The 15670-nt window shown below is 32.0% G+C and overlaps 1 protein-coding gene across 2 annotated transcripts; it reads left to right on the forward strand.

Annotated features, from left to right (window-relative positions):
• The first annotated feature begins 8514 nt into the window (after positions 1–8514).
• On the forward strand, positions 8515–15209 carry LOC112712597 (uncharacterized). Of its 2 annotated transcripts, none has more exons than XM_025765527.2 (14): positions 8515–8750; positions 9205–9565; positions 9775–9873; positions 10572–10728; positions 10831–10908; positions 11270–11344; positions 11458–11577; positions 11976–12140; positions 12298–12820; positions 12911–13067; positions 13223–13332; positions 13732–13844; positions 14258–14618; positions 14729–15209. In XM_025765527.2, the coding sequence occupies exons 3-14, from the start codon at positions 9827–9829 to the stop codon at positions 15037–15039; spliced, it is 2217 nt and encodes a 738-aa protein (XP_025621312.1). In that variant the 5' UTR covers positions 8515–8750; positions 9205–9565; positions 9775–9826; the 3' UTR covers positions 15040–15209. The 2 variants fall into 2 exon arrangements, with proteins under 2 accessions (XP_025621312.1, XP_025621311.1); XM_025765526.3 differs by having other exon boundaries at positions 8555–8750; positions 9775–10013.
• The last annotated feature ends 461 nt before the right edge of the window (positions 15210–15670 follow it).

A 15670-nucleotide genomic window follows, 5' to 3' on the forward strand; every position in this document is an offset into this window, starting at 1 on the left:
TATCAAATATAATTCATTCCGACCTAATTGATCAGACCAAAAACTCAGTCACTAACTCGTTAATTCGGGTTGAGTAATTATTTAAATCAATTAAATAATTAATCTAATTAAACATAATCAAATTCAATAAAATTCAATCAAATTTATTCAAATTGGTTTAAATTAATCCGGTCAAACTTACTCATCAAACCTAGTTGAGCTAAAAACAAATTAATTTCTAGACATATTTTTTATTAAATATATTATATAAAAATTAAATTATATTTACAAAGTAAAAAAATAATATTTTATTAACAACAATATATTTTATATTTCTATGATTGTTATTTTTTATTTTTTTTATAAATACTTAAAAAATATAATAAATATAAGTTTATAAATACTTGAAGAGTATAATAATTATAAACTAATTAATGAATTAATAAAATTTAAAATAATAATTAATTGAATATAAAATAAAACTAAAGAAAAAATATTTATTATAAAAATAAAAAATAAAAAAATTAATAATCTTATTAGACGTGGATACTTGTTAAGCAATATATTTTTATGTAAATAATTATATTAGAACTTAAGATGACATGTATGTTTTTGTTTTTGTATCCTGACGACAAACAGGAGTATTTGATGAACAAATATGAGTCTGATGTGAGTCTATTTTATATAGGTAACGTTTGTGATGGGCAAATAAATCTGATGGATATAGTGGTTAAGATATAATTTTTAATGAGTCTTTAATACGTGGCAATAATGAGTTTACAAAAAGAACACTTTGATCTGGATAAATTGGTCTGAGCCTAACAATGATACACGGTAAACTTTTTAAGCTCAGTAAATAAGAGTAACTAAAGATTTTTAACATGTAAAAGTCTAGAGGGCCAGTAATTTTATTGAATTTTAGTCAGCATGTAACCAGCAGAGGAAGGTGAGCCATCGGATGAAATTTTATACCAATCTCACACCATCAAATTATCATTGATGACTAGTTGATGGCTAACAATCACAAAAATTACTAGTCCCCTAACATTACTCTTTTTAACATATTAACGAGGTGTACACAAATTTAAATTTGTAAGAATTTCTAACATCCAAATTAGAACCTAAGAAATTAATGGAAGATGATAAAATTTTTTAAAGTTAGTAGCCGTAACAACAACAATAATATAAATTTATTAGGTATGAATATGTAAAAAATTTATGATGATTGAGCGATTTAAAGAGGCGTCTCCATACAGTGGTTCACCAAACAATAAATTTTGTATAAATACTTAAATAGTTTGTCTTATCTGAGTATGTCTAAAATCAACGTAATAATTTTGTGTATATTAGATATATCATATTTATATAAATTATCAGATTTTATTAAATATAAAAATTAAAAACTAATATAAAAAAAAGTATTAATAGAATCTAATAAATATATAATATTTTAGTATATAAATAAATATCTTTTGATATATATATAATACTTTAAATGATAATATAATTTTTTATTTTTAAATAAATAAATATAAAATACATAAATACAAAAAATATAAATATTTTTTATTCATTAAAATTAATTATTATATAATAAAACTTTTATAATATTAAAAAAATTATATTAAAATAATATTTTAAATAATAACATAAAAATATAAAATAATTAAATTTTATTTTATATTACTTAATAAATAATTAGCTTATTATATTCAAAGTAAAAATTATTTTTTAAGTTATATTTTTTTAAAGATCTTTTCTTAGACACATAATAACGTCGTTCCTTCTAATGTCGTTCAGCCGCTGACCGTGCACGTCGTCGTAGTCTCGTCCTGCGCCGCTGTCTTCTTATTGCCCGTCTCGGCGCCGCCGCAACCTAGCCACGTGCCGCTATCCCTCTGCAGTTCATGTAGACGCAGCCGTGAAGAGAATCAATCTCGTCCAATTGATTTAGTGTAATTATAAGTTATCACATCTTTTCTTTCCGCACTTCTTCCTACAACATCTAGACAATGAAATTAGAGAAAAAATATTTTTTCTTTTATCAAACTCATACAACACATTCTCACTACTCATAACCAATTTAAAAGAAATAATATTTTATGAAGCTGATTTAATTCATCTCTATAATCTCTTTTTTTCATGAAAAATTTCACATTCATTACCGTTCAAATCATTTTAAAAATTATTATACTTCACAAATCTATCTCTATAATAATTTCCTAATTCTTCAATGGGTACTACAACCTCATCTTCCTATATCTGTGATCATTATACTCACTCAGATGGTAATATTGTTGAAGCGCAAATTTCTGACAAGATATTTATTAGAGATTTTATTTGCATACAAATGTTCATTTTACATACAAAAAGAATGATTGTTCTTGTTGCAAATTCATTATTATATTTTATTTTACATATAAAATGGATAATTATTCTTGTTGCAAATTTAGTGAGAGACTGCTCGGGCAACAATGGTGCTGCTAGAATTTTCAAGAAAGGCAGCAGTAGGAGTGGCGGATGGTTAAACATTTGACAAGTAGTGTAGAAGTTTGACAAAAAAGACATTTATACTACTAATTCATTTGTGCAGGTTTTGCAGGAATAAACTGTGACGGATGACATCCTTAGCTACAAGTTCATAAATGTATCTAGAAAGGATTAGTACCCCCTAGAGTTGAGTTGTTTAATTGGTTTGTGCTAGTAGGTAGAGTTAATACAAATGATTGTTTGAGTAGATTCGACATCATTGCTCAGAATGATAATGTTTGTGTGAGGTGCAACAATGAAGTTGAATCTGTCCAACACTTGTTTGTTACGTGTGAGTTTGCTTGGAAGGTATGGTGCACATGGGTCGCTCACGTGGGTTGAGTCTGGTGCATCCCGGGGTCCATAAGAGAACATTTTGAAAGTTGGAGGACGATGCCTATGAAAAAAGATGAGCGTAAAATATGGTTTGTAGGGTTCTTCTCAGTTATATGAAATATCTGGTTATGTAAAAATGAATTCATTTTTTAGAATAAGATAACAATCGTGATGGAATGCATTGCTAGATCATTTTGTAGCTCAAATGAATGGTGTGAAACTAACTTATGTTAGTGATGGCTATGTCAGAGATAACACAAGAGTTAGTTGGTATCTATTATTTGTTTTGTATGCTCCATCGAGTATGTTGAACTTGTTTTAACTTTCAAAAAAAATTTGTCAATTAAAAAAAATATAAAAATTTGATAAAATATTATATATATGATGATAGAATAATTAAATTTTAAAAAATTACTTCAAATATAATAACGAGTTATTTTATTTTTATGTGAAACGTAATGCTAAGTAATGAATTTTTTTCTAGCTTACATTGGTCAATTATTTTTAAAATATGTTTTTTTTTCTCTTAAATATAAACCCTAAGTCATAAATCATTAACTCTGAATTTTAAATTATAAATTTAAATTGATTAATGTTGATTAACTAATAATTAATTCTTTATACTTTTTCTTTTATCAAATATGGTCGAATAATTCTAAAATACTAAAATTTATTTCGACTTTTACTTAATAATTAAATTATTGACTTGATGTACACACGTGCTAAAAATTATATTTTATTAATTTTTGTTATATTATATTTTAATTTATTTTATATTTAATTTAATTTTATCTTATAAAATTTTTAATTCCACCACTATTTTTTTTTTTTTGGTAAAATTCCACCACTATTTAGTGCAGTTGTACAGGACAAAAATTTTGTTATAACTTATAAGAGATGGGGTTAGTGGGTTACATCCCAAAAACAACAAAAATTAAAGAATAAATAATTATTTTAGCACCTAAAAAATTTTAAATTTTGACTACAAACTTTAACCTTTATTTCGATTTTTCTGTTTGACAAAGCATATCAGCACTACCTGATGATGGCCATTATTGGCAAGCATATCAGCACAGAAATGGTTGATCTTCACCGCCGATTCTGCTCATCATATCTTTGATTGAGCGAATTAAAGAGGCGCCTCCATAGTAGTTCACCAAACATTAAATTTATTTGTATTTTTGTATAAATAGTTTGGGTCTAATCTTACCAAACAAAAAATCTATACTCACCGTATTTGCATCTTTGATAGAGACACCTACTAACCAAATTTTTTATGGTGGCGGTATGCCTCCTAATAAAAGCACTAGCTCGATCACAAAAGCTGGAACACTACTAAGTTTGGGCATTAAATAATCCCCCTTTTATTGAAAAAATATATATATGAAAATAATTCCGCCGATGTTACTCTTGTGATACATAGCTGGTCTCAAATTCGGAAAAAGGAGAAGGGTTGTGTTAGGTTTTTGACAACCAACATAAAAATATAGTCGAATCCCCATGACATGAATCAAAGATATTATTGTGTTAAAGTTAGGTCGTTGCTCAGAAGCAACGCACTGTATGACTCAAGTACGGTGTCAAATGAGTAAGAGTCGCTGCATCAGTACCCAGATGTAGTGTTAAATGAGTAAAGGTTCCCGCATTTTCGTGAACGGACGAGGGTAAATAAGCTAGTTCACAAAGTAAAATGTAAAGATCGGAGCAACAGAAGGTTGAGATTTGGGACATGAAACATCGGTACTCTAACAGGAAAATCCACGGAGGTGGTGGGCACCATGACAATGAGGAAGATTAACATTAAGTGCCTACAAGAAACAAAATGAGTTAGTACGAAGGCTAGGGAGTTGGATACTTCCTGTTTCAAAGTTTGGTATACAGGAAATGTGAAGAATAGGAATGATGTTGGTATTATTGTGGATAAGCAGTTGAAGAAGAACGTAGTGGATGTCAAGAAGGTGGAAGATCGGATCATCTCTATCAAACTTATGGTGGAGGGAGGTGTTTTGCATGTGATTAGCGCCTATGCACCTCAAGTGGGTTCGGACAAACAATACAAAATAAGGTTTTTGGAGGATTTAGAGAGTTTGGTCCAAGACATACCTTCGGAAGATAAGATTTTCTTAGAAGGAGATTTAAATGGCCATGTTGAAAGAGAAGTGACTAGGTACGAAAGTATTCACGGAGGCCATAGTTTCGAGGTGATCAATGCCGAGGATAAACATATTTTGGACTTTTCCTCAACCTTTGACATTCTCATCGCAAATACATGTTTTAAAAAGGGAGACGAACATCTTATTATAACCTATAAGAGTGGCATGACAAGCTCTCAAATGGACTTCTTCTTGTTAAGGAGAGTCGACCGAAAATTTTACATTAATTGTAAAATTATCCCAGGAGAGAGTTTGACAACACAACATAGGATGCTCGTCATGGATTTTCACGTTAAGCAAAAATTGAGGAAAGATATCATACGAAGAACCCAAGGACGAGGTGGTGGCAGATGAAAGGTGAGGAGCAAATAAGCTTCCTAAGACAGGTAGGAGAAGAGGCAAAGTGGGATGAGAATGGAAGCGCAGAAGAGATGTGGAGGGAGATGGCAGAAGTTATTAGAAGAACAGCAAAAGAAAGTTTTAGTGAATCTAAAGGAATAGGACCAAGAGACAAAGAGTTCTAGTGGTGGAATGCGAGTGTACAAGAAAAGATAAAGATAAAAAGATAGTGCTTTAAAGAGTGGTTTTTATGCCGTAATACAGATAATTGGAAAAAATATAAGACGGTTAAGAAAGAGACAAAAATAGCTGTAAGTGAAGTAAGAACAAGAGCATATGAGGGTCTCTACCAGTCTTTGGGCACGAAAGAAGGAGGAAAAGGTATATATAGAATCATAAAGAGTCGTGAAAGAAGAATGAGATATTTGGATCAGGTTAAGTGCATAAAAGATAAGGATGGAGAGGTACTGGCTCAAGAGGAGAAGATTAATGAAAGGTGAAAAAGCTACTTCTACGAGTTATTTAATGAAAGACATAAAACTCTTTCGAACCTTGGTCGGTTATGCACAAGGGAAGAAGATCAAAATTTTGACTACAATCGAAGGATTCGAATCTTCAAGGTAAAAGAGGCTCTAAAGCAGATGAAAAATGGCAGGGCAGTAGGACTTGATAATATCCTGATTAAGGTTTGGAAGGGCCTTGGAGGAAAAGGCATCAACTGGTTAACCAAGTTTTTTAATGAGATTTTAAGGTCAAAGAAGATGTCTGATGAGTGGAGAAAGAGAACTTTGGTACCTATCTACAAGAATAAAGGGGATATACAAAGTTGCGAAAACTATAGAGGGATCAAGCTCGTAAATCATATCATGAAGTTATGGGAAAGGGTGATAGAACGTAGGTTGAGAAAAGAGACACAAGTAACAGAGAATCAATTTGAATTTATGCCAGGTAGATCTACCACTGAAGCGATATACCTATTAAAAAGCATGATGGAGAGGTATCATAGTAACAAAAGGGATCTACATATGATTTTTATTTATTTCAAAAAAGCCTATGATATGGTGCTAAGGGAGGTCTTATGGAATGTCTTGGAAAAGAGGAGAGTAAGGATCGCATATATTCGTGCAATTAAAGACATGTATGATGGGCCACAACTAGTGTGAAGACTCAAGGTGGTGTGAGAGAGGAATTTCCTATTGGTATAGGATTATACCAGGGATCATCCTTAAATCCATACCTTTTCACATTAGTCTTAGAAGTACTCACAAAGCACATGCAAGAGCCTGTGCCATGGTGCATGCTTTTTGCCGATAATATCATCCTTATGGGAGAGTTAAGGAAAGACCTAAATAAGAAGTTGGACTTATGGAGAGAAGCTCTAGAAGTGAATAGTCTACGTATAAGAAGTAGCAAGCCGGAATATATGGAATGTAAGTTCATTTTGAGAAGAAAAAAATTCTAATATAGAGGTAAAGATTGGAGAAAACATTCTACGAAAAGTTAAAAGTTTTAAGTATCTTGGGTGTATTATACAAGATAATTGAGAGATTGAACATGATGTAAATCATAGGATCCAATGCGGAGTGCATCTGGTTTTATATGCGACAAAAAAAGTGCCTTTAAAACTTAAAGGTAAATTCTATTGCACTGCTATAAGACTGGCTATGCTTTATGGTACGGAGTGTCGGGCGGCCAAAGAGGAGCACAAACATAAGCTAAGTGTGGCAGATATGAAGATGTTGAGATGGATGAGTGGTCATACACAATTGGAGAAAATAAGGAACGAGAATATAAGGAAGAAAGTTGGAGTAGCACCCATTGTAAAAAAGATAGTAGAATCGCGTCTCAAGGTGGTTTGGACATATAAAAAGAAGATCGACAGAACACCCAGTTAAGAGGGTGGATGAGATGGAAGATTGATAAGGGATGAAAGGTAGAGAAAGACCTAAGAAGACCATCCATAAAGTGGTCAAACGAGATCTACATATAAACAGTCTCTCTGTAAACATAATACATGACAACTCAATGGCGTCGTTTGATTCATGTAACCAACTATACGTCTTTACCTAGTGGGACAAGGCTTTGTTGTTGTTGTTTATATATATGTATGAAAATTTTCGCGTATAAGTTTTTGGGTTTTTATTAAGTTTATATTAATTTTTAATTTCATGAATAACTTTGTCGAGATTATTACCAAAAAAGAAAAATTGCAAATTATCAATTGATAGGAATAAATAAAAAAATTAATGCAAATATCATTATGTAATTATGATTTAAATCTAATTTTTTTTAAATAACAACATAACAAGAGACTCCAGAAATCTACTTTGCATTGTTTGTAAAATTTAATTAATATTAATATTGATAATATGAATATTAATATTAATATTATTTTATAAAAATAATAAAAATAATTTTACTTCTGTATAAAAAATTACAACTAATTTTTGTTAGAAGTGAGATAAGTAATATACTCTCAATATTATAATTTTTCATGTTTTTTAAAATTGTGAGAGGAATTAAAATTAAACGATATAATTTTTGTACTTCAAACTTTTTAATCTTTATGAAATAAAAATAAAAATATTCAATTTTATCCCTTAAAAATTAGAGAGTTTAATTTTTGTACCATAAATAATACCATATTTGAAATTAACACTTCTTTAGTTGATAATATTAAAAAAAATCATTGTCAACCTAATATAAAAATAAAAAAAATAAAAATTTCTTATATATTTGTCAAGTCTACCTTTTCTAATTCCAATAAAAAATTCTATAAATATATTCAAATATTTTATAGTATTTTATTTTATTTAAAAAAAATATTTTTTAACCTAAAAAATAAACGATTTTGATAAATTTAAAAAATAGTTACTTTCGTTTAAGTGATAATATATAGTAATCAGACGTGCATATACAATATTTTTAACGGAAATATTAGAAAACAGATAATATTTATTATTTTTAATTAGTAATTAGTTAATAATATTTAAAAATTTAAATTAAAAATATATTATTAAATTATTAAACTAAAAAAATTAAACTAACAACTAAAAATATCAGCTAAAAACAATAAATCCCACATGTCCTCTCGTTTTTCTCTATTTTTAAATTGATAATATTAATAATAATAATAATACGTAAAAGCACAAATTAATGCCAAAACAAAGAATAGAATAGATAGATAAATCTTTCTCAAACGAAATTTGAAAAAAGATAAAAAGAAAAAAGATAGAGAATATCTTTGAGTTAAATATATAGAACCCAAAAACACACAGCACTTCAGTTTGGGTCAAACCACCATCTCCAATTCATCGCTACATAACTCACTCTCAAGTCTCAATCCCACTCCCACTCCCACTCCCACTCCGTTCTTCTTTCTCTTAACCGTATCATCATTCAATTCTCACACAGGTTCTCTTCTCATCTTCTTCTCTTTCGTTGTTTCATTGCACTTCCATAACGATATCAATTATGTTTATTCCGTTGACTTTAATTGCCTAATTCGCTCTCTAATAATCGGTCTGATTTGGATTTGGAGATAAATATATGAATGGGATCAAGTTAGTAGTTTTTTCCCTTCTATTTATCAGTTTATGTTGTCCGGGGTTCAGAATTATTCACTTGTTTTTAGTTTGTTCAATTTTATAGTCCTATTCCTATAGAACGATGTTACATTATCGGTTGTTTAAAAGACTTGTTTTTTCTTGTGGTTTTGCTCAATTTGTGAACCCCAATTGAGAACTATTAATTGATCAATGAATTGCTGGTATTGGTTATATGCCATTATAGTTTTCTATGTTGGTAGATTTTATATTGTAGCATTGCACTGATCATTTTTGTACATGTCTTGCACGAACTTGAGCAGCTAATTGTCACTAGATTCGCTCGAAATGCGGCAGAGGCGCGAAACAGCTTCAGCTGCATCTAAAGGGTCAAGCAGTGGTGAAGCAAGTGAAAAGCCTAGTGATGGTGTTGAAATCCGCACAAATGTTCGGCTCGGGAATCCAAGGAGGTCTTCATATGTGTGGCTGGCTTTGTTATTGATAATCACTTATAGCTGTTCATCCATTTATAATTACCAGTTTCAGAACATGCCTATGCCTCTTACCTCAGAACAGGCTGGCAAAAGAGGTTTCTCAGAGATTGAGGCATTCAAGCATGTCAAGGCCTTGACTGAGTTCGGCCCTCATCCTGTTGGTTCTGATGCTCTACATAGCGCCCTGCAGGTTGGATCCTTGACTTTGTTGGTGTTTCCTTTTTTAGTATTGCTGTTGAAGTCAGTGAAAGAACTTACTGGTACTGTATTGCGAGTAAGAAAATAATTTGCGGGATCATAATGTGAATAGGAAAAGAACAATCTATTTAAATTCAGTGTGGTCTTGATAGTCCATTCTCTGTTAATTGTGCAATTCATTTAACATGCTTCATCTTGCAGTATGTTTTGACAGCATCTCAAACCATCAAGAAAACAGCTCACTGGGAGGTGGATGTCGAAGTGGATCTTTTTCATGCGAAGTCTGGTGCAAATCGCCTGGTCAGTGGCTTATTTATGGGGAAAACACTTGTTTATTCAGATCTGAGTCATGTCGTAGTAAGAATCTTGCCAAAATATGTATCTGAAGCAAGAGAGCATTCTATTCTGGTCTCTTCTCATATTGATACTGTTTTTTCAACGTATGTTTTCTTCATCTATCTACTCCCATACTTCTTTTTATAACAATGTTTATTTATAAAATTTCCAATATAATGCTAACAGTTTTGGGATGTACTCATGTTTGGAACTGCAATTTACTGACGAATATGTTATGAACCGGGGGAGGGTAATATTGTTGGATCCCCTATATGCAAGGAGAAAGATTTGATGTTATACAAATATGTTTGTGTTTTGCTGAATTGTTAACACATTAATCACTTTAAACAGTGGAAAATGTAGTTCTTTGATCTATAACTGTGAAACATTAATATATCACTTCCTGCTATCATAATGATTTGAAACTAATGTACAGGAGTAGGACAATTAGAAGATTAATGATGAAATACTAGTACTTTTATAGGAAGATCACTTTATTAGAATATTATTCAACTGCCATTCATTGTTTTACTTGGAGCTTTGTTTCTGAAATTCTACAAAAACCTGTGAAGGGTCAGCTTTGAGTATATGACATATGAGATAGTTAATGATTTTTTCCAATCTTATCATTTGCCACTAAATATATAGCATTGATTTTACAGGGAAGGGGCTGGAGATTGTAGTTCATGTGTCGGTGTCATGCTGGAACTTGCTCGTGGAATTTCTCAGTGGGCTCATGGATTGAAGAGAGGTGTTATATTTTTATTCAATACTGGCGAGGAGGAGGGTCTCGATGGTGCTCACAGCTTCATAACCCAGGTTTGGAATTCTACTTTCAACGTATTCTTAAATTGTTACCTGAATTTTTAATTTATTATAAAATAATCCTTGCTGGAAAAGTAAATAAATTTGTTGATGCAGCATCCTTGGAGTAGTACTGTTCGTATGGCAATTGATCTGGAGGCCATGGGCATTGGAGGGAAGTCCAGTATTTTTCAGGTCTGGTTATTGATACTCATAGTGCTATTTCTTTTGGTTCCACTATTTGCAAGTTGCCTCTCTTCTTTGCTAATTGAAACATATAGAATGTACACAGTAATGGTGTCATAGTTGTGTCTTTTGAATCATTGTGAAATTAATATTTTCACTCCAAGCCTTTTTTATAACCTACAAATGTTCATGCCTCAAGTTTGAAAACTGAATTTCCCATTAAATAAAAAGTAGTTAAATCAATTTTCGAAAGTAGCATGGTGATTTAGCTATTTTGACATCCATATCTGATTCTTCCTGGAATTTGTCTGTGAATACTGATAATAAATTTATGGGTCTACATTCTTATTATTGCCTTTGCATTTAGTAGGCTGGTCCCAATCCATGGGCTATTGAGAACTTTGCTTTGGCAGCGAAGTACCCATCTGGCCAGACTATTGCACAGGTTTGTAGATTCCTTTATTTAACCTTTTTCTTTTTTGGTACTGCTTTTTGTCAATGATTTTATTTTTAATGTCTTTAAAATATCCCTTATATTAGCTAACATTAATGCTGCAGGATCTTTTTGCTTCAGGAGCCATAAAATCTGCGACAGATTTCCAAGTATACAAAGAAGTTGCTGGCCTTTCTGGGCTTGATTTTGCATATGTAGATAACACCGCCGTATATCATACCAAGGTCTTCTTCTGTTCTTGCAGTTTTTTCAAAATAATGCGACTGCTTTTTAGTACTTTATTGCCAAACATTGAAATACATAGTGTTGTTGATGTGCTGAAATAAGTCATTGAGAATATATATTATTAACTTGTTTTAGTTACAGAAGAACATAAGAATAAGAATTAACCACTTGATAAGTGAAGGTATAGTTATTACAAAGAACTGATCAGATGAAGAATGTGTGTTCAATATAATTTTGTCACTATGGATATTTTAGGCTTGATTAATGTACTGTACCCTACAATTTATTGATGAGTAGCATTTATGAATAAAAAGCGGTGGTGGCAGAATTGGGAGATGTCCGGCGTAAAAACGGCTTCAAATGTTTGCATGTCTCATGTATCTTTTCCCTGATGCAGAATGACAAATTAGAGCTTCTGAAGAAAGGTTCTCTTCAACATCTGGGGGAAAATATGCTTGCTTTCCTGCTTCATATTGGTGCAGCTGCCGACTTTCCAGTCGGCAATGCAACAGAGTCAGAGGATGATATGAGCAACAACAATGCCATCTATTTTGACATTTTGGTACTATATAATGCCATGTTTTATTTATTTTTTTGTTTTAAAAAATTTTCAGAGTCATGGCAACTGTATTTCCATTCCCTGCTTTATTATGTATGTGGTGCATTGTTTTCTGTATGAGGATGATTATAAATTTCTTTGCCGCCTTTGATCTTTTCAGGGGACATATATGGTTGTTTACCGTCAAAAGCTTGCAAATATGCTCCACAACTCGGTGATAATGCAATCACTTCTAATATGGACTACATCGTTGGTTATGGGTGGTAAACCAGCTATGGCTTCACTGGCCTTGTCGTGCTTGAGCGTTTTCCTGATGATGTTTTTTTCCCTAAGTTTCGTCTTCCTTGTTGCGTTTATTCTCCCCTTGATATGTTCATCACCTGTACCATATGTTTCAAGCCCATGGTTGGTGATTGGATTATTTGGTGCACCGGCTTTTCTTGGAGCATTTACTGGTCAACATTTCGGTTATCTTCTACTCAAAATTTATCTTTTAAATGTACACTCAAAGAGAAGGCAACTGCCAGCCATTATTCAAGCTGATATCGCCAAGTTGGAGGCCGAAAGATGGCTCTATAAAGCCGGATCCTTTGTGTGGCTTATTCTTCTCACTTTGGGAAACTACTTTAAAATTGGGTCTTCCTACTTGGCTCTTGTTTGGTTAGTCTCTCCGACGTTTGCATGTAACTATCACAACCTCTTCTCTCTACTTGTTAGAACAACTTTTTTGTTCTCCCTCTCTCCTAATGCTAAATTTCGATTGAAATATTCAGATGGATTTTTTGAAGCAACGTTAACCCCTGCCAGGTTACCGAAACCACTCAAGCTGGTAACCTTACTCATAGGATTGGCCATACCAATTTTATTTTCTGCTGGAACTTTTGTTCGGCTTGCTGCCACAGTTGTTGGGGGTATGGTTCGCCTTGATAGGTAAATGTTATGTTTTTTCCCCCTCTTTCTATTCTTTGTTTACTGATAGATACAAGAAACAACCTTTATACGAGCCATGCCTATTGCTTATAAGTTTGTCATAAAAAGATTTAGTTTTGTAGTCAGGTTCTTATCTACTTTTCATTACTATGCAGGAATCCTGGTGGCACTCCTGAGTGGCTTGGAAATTTTTTGATTGGTGCATTCATTGCTGTTGTCTTGTGTCTGACATTGGTGTATCTCCTTTCATATGTCCATCTATCAGGTTTTCTTTACTATCTAATCCGAAGTAATATTGAAAACTTATTAGTAATAATCGGATGTCAACTTTGCTTGGCTTTTGATGTTGCTGAGTTATCAAAGAAATTCAATTATCACAGCACATGTTTACTGAAACTAACTAAAATTTTATCGTCAATGATTTTACTAAGTAAACCATTAGCTTTCAAAATTAAATTAATGATTAAAATGTATGTATACTTAAAAATCCTAATTCATCCTCCTAGTACCTAAATAGTTAAATGGGAAAGAATTTGAATGTATATCAAAATGATAAAGTCTAGAATTAGGAGGATAGTTTAAGACTTCCAATCATATATATATATATATATATATATAGCTCTAAAGCATCTGATGTTTATCTTAATGTTAAATTGGTGTGCAGGTGCGAAAAGGGCAATCATCTTAGCTACTTTGGTGTTGTTTGGTTTATCACTTGCAATTGTATCCTCAGGTGTTGTTCCACCATTTTCTGAAGACACTGCTAGAGCTGTGAATGTAAGTTTCAATCGGCGTGTATATTATTCCGTTCTTTTTGGTTCTGGATTGACGATCACTTCAGAGTAAATATACAAAAGTACTCACGAAAGAGTGTAGAGGGGACAAAAGTATTCCCAAAAGATTAGAAAATAGTCTGATATGCTCTCCCAAGATTGTTTTTACAATTCAAGATTGCCTCCCATTGTGTATACAAACTGGAAATGGAAGAGCAGTTTTGACTTGTGGAAAATAATCTTTGGGGTATATCGGATTATTTTATAATCATTTGAGTGCACTTTTGCTCCTTCTATACTCTTTCCTGTGTACTTTTTCCATTTATGCTAAAAATAAAATTGAACTGCATTTGATGAATTTAAGTTGATTAGCCATCATAAACAAGTATAATTCAGTCCTTGTTTCTGTACTTTTAGGTTGTACATGTTGTGGATGCGACTGGAAGAAAACCTTATGCAAGCCAGAATCCTGAGTCATATGTATCTTTATTTTCTACTACTCCTGGAAAATTGAACAAGGAGGCAGAACAGATTGATGAAGGTTTTGCATGTGGGAGAGACCAAACAGTTGATTTTGTAACCTTCTTGGTCAAATATGGTTGTCGGACCAATAACGATGCTTCAAGCGGCTGGAATGAATCAGATATTCCTACAATGAATGTCGAAAGTGATACGAAAGGAAATCGAAGAACGTCACGAGTTTCAATTAATACAAAGGGTTCCGTCCGGTGGGTTCTTGCGATCAACACCAACGAAATAGAAGATTTCGAATTAAAAGGTACTTATTTTTCTCTTGTAGTTGTTCATATGTTTATACTTCTATTTGTTTTCCAATTCTTTTTATGATACCCTCTTAAGTCGAAGTAATGTTTGTTTTTCACTCCTCAGATGCAGAGAATTCAGAAGAATTGATTTCAGTTGACAAAAAGACTAATGTGGATGGTTGGCACATTATTCAGTTTTCCGGAGGAAAGAATGCACCAACAATATTCGATCTGAATCTTTATTGGAGATCGGATTCGACTCGGACAACTCATGAAACTGACAGTCCTCTGCTGAAACTCAGGACTGATGTTGACAGAATAACGCCAATAACCGAACGAGTTCTTTCGAAGCTTCCGCGATGGTGTTCTTTATTTGGAAAGTCTACCTCTCCCCATACCTTGGCTTTCTTGAAAGATCTCCCTGTTCAGTTTTAGGTGTTTGAAATGTATCCTTGATTTCTGGTTACTATAGCCCAAAGTGAGACATGTTAGAATCTTCAATTTTCCACTCATATTATGGGGGTTCTAACTTCTAATCTATTCTTTCAAGACCATTTTTTGTTCTGCTATTTGTGAAAATGAAATTAGATTTAATTGTTGATGAAGATTTGTCTAATTAATGCCTTTATTTTATTTTTCTTTCGGTATTGTGAATTTCTTTTTCATAACTAACATTAAATTTTCTCCCTAAAATTGCACACGTTTATATTTACAATGCAAAAGCCAGTTAGTAGGTTAAATGAACAATTAACCAACTTGAGTTGGTTTAGTAGTATTTGTCCGTTTAAATAAGTGTCAGGAGTTCGAATTTTATTGTGCATACAGCAATCTATTAGTGACAGACTCTTAAATGGAATTCAAATTCGTAACAAATTAGTCTTTGACCTATCGGATTGAAAATTATCGTAGACAAAAAAAAAATGTTAAATTAACAATTATCTTTCTATTTTATTTTTTTTCAATCGGCTTATAATTTGTAGGTAACTATTTTTTGTTTTAAGAATATATTTAAAAAATATAATAATAAAATCTTATAATTTTTTTATGTATTTAATGCATTAATATA

The sequence above is a fragment of the Arachis hypogaea genome, chromosome 9 (genome assembly GCF_003086295.3).
Source record: "Arachis hypogaea cultivar Tifrunner chromosome 9, arahy.Tifrunner.gnm2.J5K5, whole genome shotgun sequence".
In the NCBI taxonomy this organism is placed as follows: domain Eukaryota; kingdom Viridiplantae; phylum Streptophyta; class Magnoliopsida; order Fabales; family Fabaceae; genus Arachis; species Arachis hypogaea.

What these genes read in the sequence shown, in the direction of transcription:
- LOC112712597 (XM_025765526.3), top strand. Translation starts at nt 9,230, where the DNA reads ATGCGGCAGAGGCGCGAAACAGCTTCAGCTGCATCTAAAGGGTCAAGC. An exon ending in GGAAGTCCAGTATTTTTCAG is followed by an intron (nt 10,909 to 11,269) that starts GTCTGGTTATTG and finishes TGCATTTAGTAG; the next exon opens with GCTGGTCCCAATCCATGGGC. An exon ending in AGTCTCTCCGACGTTTGCAT is followed by an intron (nt 12,821 to 12,910) that starts GTAACTATCACA and finishes TGAAATATTCAG; the next exon opens with ATGGATTTTTTGAAGCAACG.